Source organism: Pelophylax lessonae, assembly GCF_965119305.1.
Source record: "Pelophylax lessonae genome assembly, chromosome: 11".
Lineage (NCBI taxonomy): Eukaryota > Metazoa > Chordata > Amphibia > Anura > Ranidae > Pelophylax > Pelophylax lessonae.
The window spans coordinates 148,427,964-148,440,641 of NC_138778.1; the positions used below are offsets into that span (position 1 = coordinate 148,427,964).

The 12,678-nt window shown below is 44.0% G+C and overlaps 1 protein-coding gene across 1 annotated transcript in view; it reads right to left on the reverse strand.

Moving 5' to 3' along the window:
- The window catches only part of ERBB2 (erb-b2 receptor tyrosine kinase 2), a gene marked incomplete at its 3' end in the record, with an annotated part of 299,046 nt that overhangs the window by 99,136 nt on the left and 187,232 nt on the right, over positions 1-12,678 (reverse strand). The window contains exons 10-11 of the mRNA XM_082272837.1: positions 11,145-11,218; positions 1,825-1,915 (exon numbers count right to left, since the gene is read on the reverse strand). Of these exons, the coding sequence (XP_082128963.1) occupies positions 1,825-1,915; positions 11,145-11,218 (165 nt within the window). The remainder of the gene's footprint in view (positions 1-1,824; positions 1,916-11,144; positions 11,219-12,678) is intronic.

Here is a 12,678-nt window from a genome sequence, read left to right on the forward strand (position 1 = left end):
TTGCTTCCGGGTTTGTCAGTAACCACAATGCATTTCGCATCTGTGCGTCATCAGCCGCCTGATGACGCACAGATGCGAAATGCATTGTGGTTACTGACAAACCCGGAAGCAAAACACACAGGCATTCGTAGCAGAGGCAGGGACGCTCGCCGACCGCCGCACACAGCACAGTGAGAGGAAAACTAAGAGGAAGCTGCAGATCCTCGGATACGATTCCCCACTACTGAAAGATTTTGTGTACTGCCGAATTGCCCAGTGCCAGGAGGGCACAACTAATAGTAAGGGACCAACTGTATACCTTTTTATTAATTTTCAAATAAAGCATACAATATTTCACTATTGGAGGCTTTTTTTGTTTATCTTTATGCGGACTATATGGTCCATACATGCCTAATGTAGGAGCAGATATCCATCCCAAAAGATATCGAGGAGAGGTCTGATCCACCCAATTAAAGGGATCACAGGCGTTGGGAGTCATTGTGACTCATTGGAAGCTGGTAAGAGGCCACGTGTGTCACACCCCACCACCTGAAGCACTTTAAGGAGCATATTTTTTGCACGAATTGCAGAGACACTTGCTATATAATTATTTTGCACTGGAGAGCACGAATATATCTGTTTATATTTGATGAGTTTTTTATGCACGCACTATTAAGCACTTTTATTTGCTTGCTGCACGGAATATTATATATTTATATAATTGATTTGCTTGTTGCATGTACAATATATTTATTTATTTATTTATTTATATATAACTATTTATATATTTATTTACCAATAAGCAACAGAAATATTTTTTAATTTTGAGTTGTGCACTTTAAAATATATCTATTACCTTTAATAATTTATTCACTAATAAGCACTTTTAATACATATTTAATACACGTGCTACCCTGAACAAGTTTTATTCCAGTAAATATAAAAGATCACCAGCGCCTTTTTCATCTACGTCCCATATCACAAATATCTAATAAAGCCTCTAATATCAGGAATTTACCATTTTTCTTAGAAGGTAATTTTGCTCTAAGGGTGGGCTTGACCATTTCCTACACACAAGACCTATATACCCTAGCTAGATCTTGTAGGGTTAGTCCCATCTCCAGAGCTGCATCATGCAAACTTCTGGTCTGATTACCTGGCCACGCCTTTATGGGGGGGGGGGACTCCATGGTGAAACAGCATCTTTAGTTAAGTATTCTTGTCATATTTACTTTATCTGTCATTATCTTTAATACATTTTATACTTTAAGTATTTGTGTGATCTCTCTTTGCATATATCAAACACAACCCCAAAAACATGACAAAACAATTATATCGATTTTATGTCACTAGCCTAGATATGGCAAGTAGCTGGTGGTAAAACCCCCTCTAGGGGGGGTGAACTTTTAAGTTGAGTCGAGATTGCCTTTTATTACACTTCCTCCTTAACTAGACAGATCCTCCAGAAGGTTTTAAATTCCATCCGAAAATAAACCTTTTTGAGATGGATATAGGGGCTGCGAATGCCAGTTGCATGGCTATTATGTGGACCCCTCACTTCAATACTTTCACAGTCCCACAACAAGTATGCAGATAAGGAAAGTCCTTATTTAAATATGTGTTCAGTGGCTCACAGTACTGAAGTATGAGGGTAAGCATGACTGCCAGGAAAATAGCACTTTCAGACTGAAAAGTCAGCAATCATACCCTCAATATTTCGCTCAGGAACGATTTCCCTTAAAAGTATAGGAAAAGATAATAACTATTACAGCCTTACTTTTAATTGATTATTAAGGGTGTATGCAATATTGATTTTTTTCTATAATTACAGTATTGTGTACTCACTTATGTAGGAGCCGCCCACGGATTACACGCAAATTCTCAAATACACTGAGATTAGCCAGTTCTTCAGGCCATGAGTCAATGTATATATATCCTACAACATCGAGAAAAACAACCATACATACTGAATTATTATTTTTTTAAATACAGGTGTGGAGATTTTCTCTAATTTTCTGTCCCTGTGACTCTCATAGAAGAAATACTGGGGGGGGGGGGGGGGGCGCAACTGTCACAGACAGGAAGTGCAAACCCTTTCTAATGCTTCAAAAAATGTGATTTTGTCTGTGCCTTTGATGAAGAGCATTTCAAAACTTTTTCTGACACACTATGGAATGAGGGGGAATTTCCCAACAGGAACACAGGTCTATGTTAATTTCAGACCTAAAAAAAAAGGGTTAGCTGGAGGTTGGGCTTTAACTAGTTGAGCTCTCGCTCCTGTATAACCCATACTTAGTTATACTGTATCATCATCACAACTAAGCCTGCTCTCCTCCAATGATTAGCTCAGATTCTCTTGACGCTGCCCCCCCCCCCGCACAGCATTATACCAGGAAGATCAGTGTGCTGCAGCTTCTCCTCCCCCAGCTCTTATGCAGCTGAGAACAGAAGGAATGTGATCACTTAGAGAAAAGGGAAAAAAATTGGATTTTTGGCTTACCGTAAAATCTATTTCTCTGATGTTCATTGACGGACACAGCTCCTGATCTTCTTAATCATTGGGTTATACTGCCCCCCACAGGAGGACACTAGGCAGAAAAAAAAAAAAAAGTCTGGCTACACCTATGGGTAGTCTCCCAGGGGGTATACTCCCTGTCTCTGCTATAGCCACTCAGTTTTGTTACAAGCAGTGTCAGGAGAATAATAACTCCACAGAGGGGTGGGTGCTGTGTCCGTCAATGAACTTCAGAGAAATGGATTTTAAGGCAAGACAAAAATCTAATTTTCTCTTTCGTTCATTGACGGACACAACTCCTGATCTTCTTAACCACTGGAACGTCCCAAAGCAGTGTTAAACATGAGGGGTGGGAACAGAGAAAAATTAGTTCCCAAGGCTAACTATAGCCAACCAGGTAAACAGCAGCTCAACCAAAACAACTGGAGCTCACCTGAAAAAACAATACACCCTCAAAGAGGACCAGGTCCTCTAAACCGCAGTCTGCAAAACCCTGCGGCCAAAGGAATCAGATGCCAACTCATCCACTTTAGGAGAACTTTGTGAAAGTGTGCACCAAAACCAGGTGGCCGCCTTGCAAACCTGCGTCACTGAAGCCTGATGATGGAAGGCCCAAGTACAGTACAAGGAGGAATCTGTTGTTTCATGTGCGTTGCCCTTCCATGTGTTCTTTGCTATGAAGGCCAGTTATAGGTGGGGGCAGAGGCCATTTTCTTTGTTGTATATGTGTACTGGTGAGTGGACATACTGGGTGCCTTTGCTGTAATACTATCAGCTGGGCTTCCATTATGCCCCCAATTACCTTTCAGGAGGGATGGGCCACCTCCAGGCTCACCTGCCCCCTATCTATCCATAAGCTTGCATGTGCTCCCACTGTGGAGACTCTTTAAAATTCATTAGAGTTAGGACTGCAGGTAACAGGGAGCCTTGACGTGGCCCTGCAGCTTTCACATGCGTTTGCAAATGTGTGCTAACTAAACCCCTGTATTGACGCAAACTGTTAGACAGGCCAATTTGGTTGGTAAGCAGACTGGTTGGCAAATTGAACTGGGAATTTTATCTTTGTTTGTTTCATGTGCGTTGCCCTTCCATGTGTTCTTTGCTATGAAGGCCAGTTATAGGTGGGGGCAGAGGCCATTTTCTTTGTTGTATATGTGTACTGGTGAGTGGACATACTGGGTGCCTTTGCTGTAATACTATCAGCTGGGCTTCCATTATGCCCCCAATTACCTTTCAGGAGGGATGGGCCACCTCCAGGCTCACCTGCCCCCTATCTATCCATTAGCTTGCATGTGCTCCCACTGTGGAGACTCTTTAAAATTCATTAGAGTTAGGACTGCAGGTAACAGGGAGCCTTGACGTGGCCCTGCAGCTTTCACATGCGTTTGCAAATGTGTGCTAACTAAACCCCTGTATTGACGCAAACTGTTAGACAGGCCAATTTGGTTGGTAAGCAGACTGGTTGGCAAATTGAACTGGGAATTTTATCTTTGTTTGTTTCATGTGCGTTGCCCTTCCATGTGTTCTTTGCTATGAAGGCCAGTTATAGGTGGGGGCAGAGGCCATTTTCTTTGTTGTATATGTGTACTGGTGAGTGGACATACTGGGTGCCTTTGCTGTAATACTATCAGCTGGGCTTCCATTATGCCCCCAATTACCTTTCAGGAGGGATGGGCCACCTCCAGGCTCACCTGCCCCCTATCTATCCATTAGCTTGCATGTGCTCCCACTGTGGAGACTCTTTAAAATTCATTAGAGTTAGGACTGCAGGTAACAGGGAGCCTTGACGTGGCCCTGCAGCTTTCACATGCGTTTGCAAATGTGTGCTAACTAAACCCCTGTATTGACGCAAACTGTTAGACAGGCCAATTTGGTTGGTAAGCAGACTGGTTGGCAAATTGAACTGGGAATTTTATCTTTGTTTGTTTCAAGGAGGAATCTGACCCTTGATGAAATAGGCCTGAATCTCTGTCTGTCTGATCCATCTGAAAATGGTCCCAGAGGAAGCGGACAACCCTTTTCAATGCCCATCCGAAAGCACAAATAGTGAGTCAGATTTCCTTAAAGACTCCGTAGCTGCCAGGTACACCTTAATTGCCAGGACCACATCCAAGGCATGCAAAGCAATTTCCTTAAGATGTTTTGGCCTGGAATACAGGGAAGGCAACACAATGTCTTCATTCAAATGAAAATCAGAGACAACCTTTGGAAGGAAAGACGGACAGGGGCGAAGAACCCCCTTATCCCGGTGAATCACCAGATAGGGTGAACGGCAGGATAACGCCTTTAGTTATGACAGCCTGCGGGCAGAGGTGATAGCAACCAAAAAGGCCACCTTCTGGGACAGTGTAAGCAGGGAAATCTTTTGAATATTTTCAAAGGGAGGCTTCTGTAGAGCTAAAAGCACCAAATTGAGATCCCAAGGCGGGAACGGAGCCCACACTGGAAGGACCAAATGTCAGACACCCTGAAGAAAGGTACACACCAGAGAGAGTGTGTGTGTGTAGCCATGGGACATTGGAAGAAGACCACCAAAGCCGACACCTGGCCCTTGATGGTACTCAAGGCCAATTTCTGTTCAACCCCCCACTGAAGGAAGGTTAAGGCCTGGGCCACCGAGAAGGAGCGAGGATGAACCCCAAGCGACTCACACCACGCAATGTACGTACGATGGTAGATCTTCCTAGAAGTCGGTTTCCTAGCTTTCAACAGTGTAGGATCACTGATTCAAATAAACCCCTATTCTTCAGCACCTGACGTTCAACAGCCAAGCCGTCAAAGCCAGTGACTATAAAGCAGGATGGAAGATCGGTCCTTGGGACAGCAGATCCTCCCTGAGAGGAAGCTTCAAGGAACGTCGACGACCAGCTGCACCAGATCAGCGTACCAAGCCAGACGAGGCCAGTCTGGAGCCACTAAGATGACTGGAATCCATTCTGCCTCGATCCTGCGTAGAAGTCTGGGCAGAAGCTTGAGAGGATGGAAGGCATAAATCAACAGATACTGACCCCACGGGGCCACCAGCGCATCCGTGGCATCGGCTAAAGGATCCCGTGACGGAGCCACAAACCTCTGCACCTTTTTGTTGAGCCAGGACGCCAACAGATCCACCTCAGGGATGCCCCACCAGAGACACAACTGATGAAACCCCTCCGGATGAAGGGACCACTCCCCCTTGTCCAACGCTTGCTGACTGAGGTAATCTGCCTGCCAGTGTTCCACCCCAGGAAGGTGTACGGCGGAATGGGCTAGAACAAACCGTTCTGCTAGCCTTAGAATGTGGGCTACCTCCAGAGCCGCCAGGACACTTCTTGTGCCCCCCTGGTGATTGAAATAAGCCACAGTCGTGACATTATCCGATTGAATGCGCACTGGACATCCATCTAATGTTCCAGGCACAGTCTGATCATTCGGAGTACCAAGACACTGATCGGTAGTCTGGACTCTTACAGTGTCCAGACCCCCTGAGGCTGGCAGCCGTAGTGACCACTGTCCAATACAAGGGGGAGGAAGGATTTGCCCAGCCGAAGCACAAAGTCACCATATCAGGGACTCTGTCCAGAGACTGCAGACTCTTATACCATTTTATTTCAAAGTTTGAAATAACCACTAAATTTCGTTCCACTTCATGATTGTGTCCCACTTGTTGTTGATTCTTCACAAAAAATAACAGTTTTATATCTTTATGTTTGAAGCCTGAAATGTGGCAAAAGGTCGCAAAGTTCAAGGGGGCCGAATACTTTCGCAATGCACTGTATATTGGAATGTGAAGGCATGCGTCCTTGATGTCGATGGAGTCAAGAAAAATCCCTGATGCAGGGAAGCCACCGCCATGCGAACGGACTCCATTCTGAACTTCTGCACCTGCACAAAGCAGTTCAGCGCCTTGAGGTCCAGAATTGGACGCACCTTGCCTTCCTTCCTGGGGACTGTAAACAGGTTTGAGTAAAACCGCTGAAACCGTCCAGAAGTCGGAACTGGGACCATAACCCTTTAAAGTAAAAGGTCTTGCACTGCCCCAAAAAGAGCCTGTAAGCGGACCGGGGACAGTCGCACATTGGAAGGAAAAACCTTACCAGAAGGTAAGAACGAAACTTGATCTTGTAGCCGGACCGAATGACTTCGTGGACCCACCTGACTTGTACCAGGGTAGTCCATGGGTCCGGGAACCAACAAAGAAGTCAACCCACCCCAGATACAGGTGAGGGCGCACCTTCATGCTGAAGGGGCCTTGTCCACAGGTCTGGAGAAGCCCGCTCTTGACTTGCCAGACCAAGTTCGCTTGGATCCTGCAGAGGAGGCCCCTGAAGGGCTCCCATCCCGTGTCAGTCGACCCTGAGTGACGAAAAAACTTCTTATGAGCCAAGAAAGAAGGCCCACATTCACCACGAGGGACCATGCCCTTAATAGCCTGCGAAAGAAAGGTACTCTTACCCCCCTGTGAGACCTTTAATGATGTCATCCAGAGTAGCACCAAACAGGTGATCTCCTTGAAAGGGAAGATCAGTCAAGGCCTTTTTAGAAGTCTGGTCCGCAGAACAGCATTTGAGCCAAAAGACATGCCGAAGGATCAATGCCAAAACAGAGCCGAGCCACTAGGGGAGACGCATCCAAAGAGACATCACAGATAAATTGCAGCCCCTGGACCAGCTGGCCCACCAGCTCAGCAAACGCAGGGGGGAGCTACTCCCCCTCCAGGTCATGGCGCAATAACCTAGCCTATTCAGAGTCTGCGACACCAGGGCAATGGTGAATATCGGCCTCAGTACCGAACCAGTCAGAATGTACATATAACGGGCCACAGCCTCTGCCTTCCTTTCAGCCAGGTCCTTAAAGGCCGGGGACTCTTCAACCGGAATCATGGTTGCCTTGTTTAATCTGGAAACCAGAGGGTCCACAGCCAGTGGAACAGTCTACTTCTTAAGATGGGACTCTTCATAGGGGTATCGCCTAGCAAAATAGCTTAGGCACACTAAGGGGACGCTTTGGTTGTCTCCACTATTAAGTGACAATTCTGTAAAAATAGGAGGGGAAAGGGAACACCTTTTACACTCTGGATGGCTTGTGAATGCCAAAGGGAACCTGCGCCTCCGCCACAGCTTCAGCTGCGTCCTCCATCTTTAAGGTCTCACGCACAGCCATAATCAGTGCGTCCACTAGCGCCTTTTCGTACGCGGTTACAGAAGTGGAGGAATCCTCCTCACTATTCTGAGGATTCAGGATGCGTGGTTGCAGATCCAGCAGGGTGACCCACGTTTTCGGCCTAGTGTTCTACTCCTGTAGGGAGCAGTATAACCCAATGGTTAAGAAGATCAGGAGCTGTGTCCATCAATGAGTGAAAGAGAAAAGGCATTTACAATTTTTAACAGGTGAGGGTTTACAAACAATTGAACTGGATCGACTGGTGTCTTTATTCAACCTTACCAATTATGAATATGTATCCATCTGCACTTACTCAAGATGGCCGTGGCTAGAAATTCTAGGAGGTTTCTTTTTCAAAGTGATTGCCCAACAAAAAGCATGGAGACATGGAGGGATGAGTTTGCTTTGAATATTGATGTGTCCCGTTTATGACGACACTAAAATTATGCTTTTTTTTTTTTTTTTTTTTTTTTTTTACAATGTATGGCATTTATTACAAGTGAAGGTGCTTTTTTTATTTTTATTTTTTTTTTTAAACATTGCACATTTATTAAAAGGTGTCGCTAAAAAAAAATAAAATACATAAAAAAAGTTTAAATAATATTGGTAAAAAAAAAATCAGCAGAAAAATAATTGTTATGGGGAGAAGGGGAAGGGGACATTAACCACTTGCCGACTGCTCACTAGAGCTCTACTGCGGCAAAATGGCTCTTGTAGGTCTGACGACGTAGACCTACGTCGCCAGACACTCCCCTTTCTCGGCGGCGCGCTCACGCTGCCGTAGGCTCGCTCCCGCTGTATTCAATCACAGCGGGAGTCGGGCCAGGGGAGGAGCAGCGGCGATCGCCGCTGCTCTTCCCCGATCGTCGGGGAATCGAGTGTGGAGATCCGCCTGCTTGTGTAACCACAAGCGGGTGGATCTCCTAAGTGACAGGCAGGGTCAGATTGCAGGGTTCAGCATAGCTGAACCTGCGATCTGTGTCTCTGTCACTCAGTCACCTCCCCCCACACACGTCAGTAAGCACCAGGCATACATTAACCCCTCCCTCTCCAATAAAATTAACCCCTTCCCTGCCAGTGTCATTTTTACAGTAACAGTGCATATATATAGCACTGATTACTGCAGTAATGTCACTGGTACCCCCAAAAGTGTCAAAAATGTCAGTCAAGGGTCCGATCTGTCTACCGCAATGTCGCAGTCCCGCAAAAAAAAAAAAAAAAAAAACGCAGATCGCCGCCATTGCTCGTTAAAAAAAACCCACCAAAAATGACAGAAATCTTTCCCTTAGTTAGTAAACGCAATAACTTTTGCGCAAACCAATCAAAATACGCTTATTGTGATTTTTTTACCAAACATAGGTAGCAGAAAACAAATTGGCCAAAAATGTAAAAAAATTTTGATTTTTACATTTTGGGGGGGGGGGGGGGGGGGAATTTCATATAAAAAAAATGTGAAAAATATTATTTTTTCAAAATTTACGCTCTTTTTTTGTTTATAGTGCAAAAAGTAAAAATCGCACAGGTGATCAAATACCACCAAAAGAAAGCTCTGTTTCTGGGAAAAAAAGGACGTAAATTTTGTTTGGCTACGGCGTCGCACGACCGCGCAATTGTCAGTTAAATTCGCACAGTGCCGAATCGCAAAAAGTGGCCCAGACGTAAGACAGCAAAATCCTCCGGTGGTAAAGTGGTTAAAGGATAGATTACAGTTAACTAAGGGGTTAAATAGGAACTTTTTTTTTTATATCCATGGTTGGATAAACTTATGTGACATGCCTTTAATCAGTATATGAATAAAACAGAGTCAATATATAGTGGTGATCAAAAGTTTGGGCACCCCAGGTAAAAATTTGTATTAATGTGCATAAAGAAGCCAAGGAAAGATGGAAAAATCTCCAAAAGGCATCAAATTACAGATTAGACATTCTCATAATATGTCAACAAAAGTTAGATTTTATTTCCATCATTGACACTTTCAAAATTACAGAAAACAAAAAATGGTGTCTGCAAAAGTTTGGGCACTCTGCAGAATTTATAGCATGCACTGCCCCCTTTGCAAGGCTGAGACACCTGCCAGTGTCATGGATTGTTCTCAATCATCGTCTGGGAAGACCAGGTGATGTCAATCTCAAAGGTTTTAAATGCCCAGACTCATCTGACCTTGCCCCAACAATCAGCACCATGGGATCTTCTAAGCAGTTGTCTAGAAACTGAAACTGAAAATAGTTGACGCTCACAAAGCTGGAGAAGGCTTTAAGAAGATAGCAAAGCGTTTTCAGATGGCAATATCCTCTGTTCGGAATGTAATTAAGAAATGGCAGTCATCAGGAACAATGGAAGTTAAAGCAAGATCTGGAAGTCCAAGAAAAATATCAGACAGAACAGCTCGCAGGATTGTGAGAAAGACAATTCAAAACCCCCTCCAGAAAGATTTGGCAGACACTGGAGTTGTGGTACGTACACTATTCCACTATAAAGAGATACTTGTACAAATATGGTCTTCATGGAAGAGTCATCAGAAGAAAAACTCTTCTACGTCCTCACCACAAAAATCAGCGTTTGAACTTTGCAAATGAACATATAGACAAGCCTGATGCATTTTGGAAACAAGTTCTGTGGACCGATGAGGTTAAAATCAAACTTTTTGGCAGGAATGAGCAAAGGTACGTTTGGAGAAGAAGGGGCACAGAAGTGAATGAAAATAACCTCTGTCCAACTGTTAAGCATGGGGTGGATCAATCATACTTTGGGGTTGTATTGCAGCCAGTGGCACAGGGAACATCTCACGAGTAGAAGGAAAAATGGATTCAATAAAATGTCAGCAAATTTTGGATGGTAACTTGATGCCATCTGTGAAAAAGCTGAAGTTAAAGAGAGGATGGCTTCTACAAATGGATAATGATCCTAAACACACCTCGAAATCCACGGGGGATTACATCAAGAGGCGTAAACTGAAGGTTTTGCCATGGCCTTCACAATCTCCTGACCTCAACATAATTGAAAATCTATGGATAGACCTTAAAAGAGCAGTGCGTGACAGACAGCCCAGAAATCTCAAAGAACTGGAAGACTTTTGTAAGGAAGAATGGGCAAAGATACCTCAAACAAGAATTGAAAGACTCTTGGCTGGCTACAAAAAGCGTTTACAAGCTGAGATACTTGCCAAAGGGGGCAGTACAAGATATTAACTCTGCAGGGTGCCCAAACTTTTGCAGACGCCATTTTTTTGTTTTCTGTTATTTTGAAAGTGTCAATGATGGAAATAAAATCTAACTTTTGTTGACATATTATAGAAATGTCTAATCTGTAATTTGATGCCTTTTGGAGATTTTTCCATCTTTCCTTGGCTTCTTTATGCACATTAATACAATTTTTTACACGGGGTGCCCAAACTTTCGATCACCACTGTAGTGCAACAATAAGAGGTGGCCTAGTTTTTATGGCACATCTGAATAATAACTACTATTTCATCATGTAAATGTTATATCTAGGTCTCCATATTCGGCACCTGTAATTTCTTCAAGAGTCTGGAATACTTCCAAATCCTCCCAAGTAAGTGGTGTTATGTTCTGCGTTGGATCCCTGGAAAATGGTTTAAAAAGAATTAGGCAATATACAGTATGGCAGTAACATTAGCTCTATATCAGGCCGCGGAAATGCCATTGGCCTTACAATAATATACTTAAATAAAAAAACAAAGTGGAATAGATAATTTGAAACGGGCAGCTGATAGAAAAGAGTCAGTCACATTTTGGTATATCAAGGCACCTTAAGGAAGAACATTACTCAGGTATGGCAAAAATTAAAATTCACCAGCTACAAGGGCTGAGGAAACATCATCCTCACCTAAGTGAGCAATATGGAAGTAGGAAATGGGTACAACCAAAAAAAAAAAAAAGTTACTCCCTTACACCCCACCCCCCCCCCCCAAAATGTAGAAGAAATATGGGCATCTTCCTAACAGGCAGGGGGGGAGAGGAAAAAGAAGATAACTTTAATTTTTTAGTGAAAGTTCACTTTCACCACTTCAATACAATGCAATTTTCAGCTTTCAGTGCTCTCACACTTTGAATGACAATTGCACAGTCATGCAATGCTGTACCCAAAAGAAATTCTTCTTTTTTTTTGTTCACAGATCAAGCTTTTTTTTTTTGGTGATATTCAATCATCACTAAGTTTATTTTTTTGCCAAATAAAAAAAAGACCGAAATTTTTTAAAAAACTGAATTTTTGTAAAATCTTACCTGTAAAATTCCTTTCTCTGAGTCCTTCCGACAGTCGCCGCCTCCTCTAAGTCATCACTGATGGGTATTGTCATCTGCTCCGCAGGAGTAGCTAGGCATATAGACTTAGTTAAAAACAAAAGGCATTTGCATGTACACACCCCTGGGGGCTGTCCCATCTGGTCAATACCCCCCCTGCAGTATCACTCCCAACTCAAGTTTGGTAGCATAGCAGCAGGTAATAAGAACCCCAAAAGAGGGGCGGGGGCGGCGACTGTCGGAGGACTCAGAGAAAGGAATTTTACAGGTAAGATTTTACAAAAATTCAGTTTTCTCTTACGTCCTCCGACAGTCGCCACCTCCTCTAAGTCATCACTGATGGGATGTCCCAAAGCAGTATAGACATGAGGGGTGGGAGACGCAACCGTAGAAAAGGCAACGCAGTACCCACATCATAGAAAGGAATCTTACATGCACCGTAAGAAATCCAACTGGGCAACAGAAAAAAACAATGCTCAACAGGAGCAACAGCCCAGGAAAGCAAATACCAACAGCCAGAGACCCAGAAAAAAAACGTAAGGGTCCTTCATGGCACTGCCGCACTGAGAACTTTGCGGCCAAAGGAAGCATCAGCTGATGCCAGAACATCTACTTTGTAGAATTTGGAAAAAGTGTGCACCGACGACCAAGTCGCAGCCTTGCACACCTGGGCCACCGAGGCCCGATGCCAATAGGCCCAGGACGCACTCAAAGATCTGGTAGAGTGTGCCTTAACAGGGAAGGGTGGAACCCATTCCTTCAAAGCATAAGCCTGCTCAA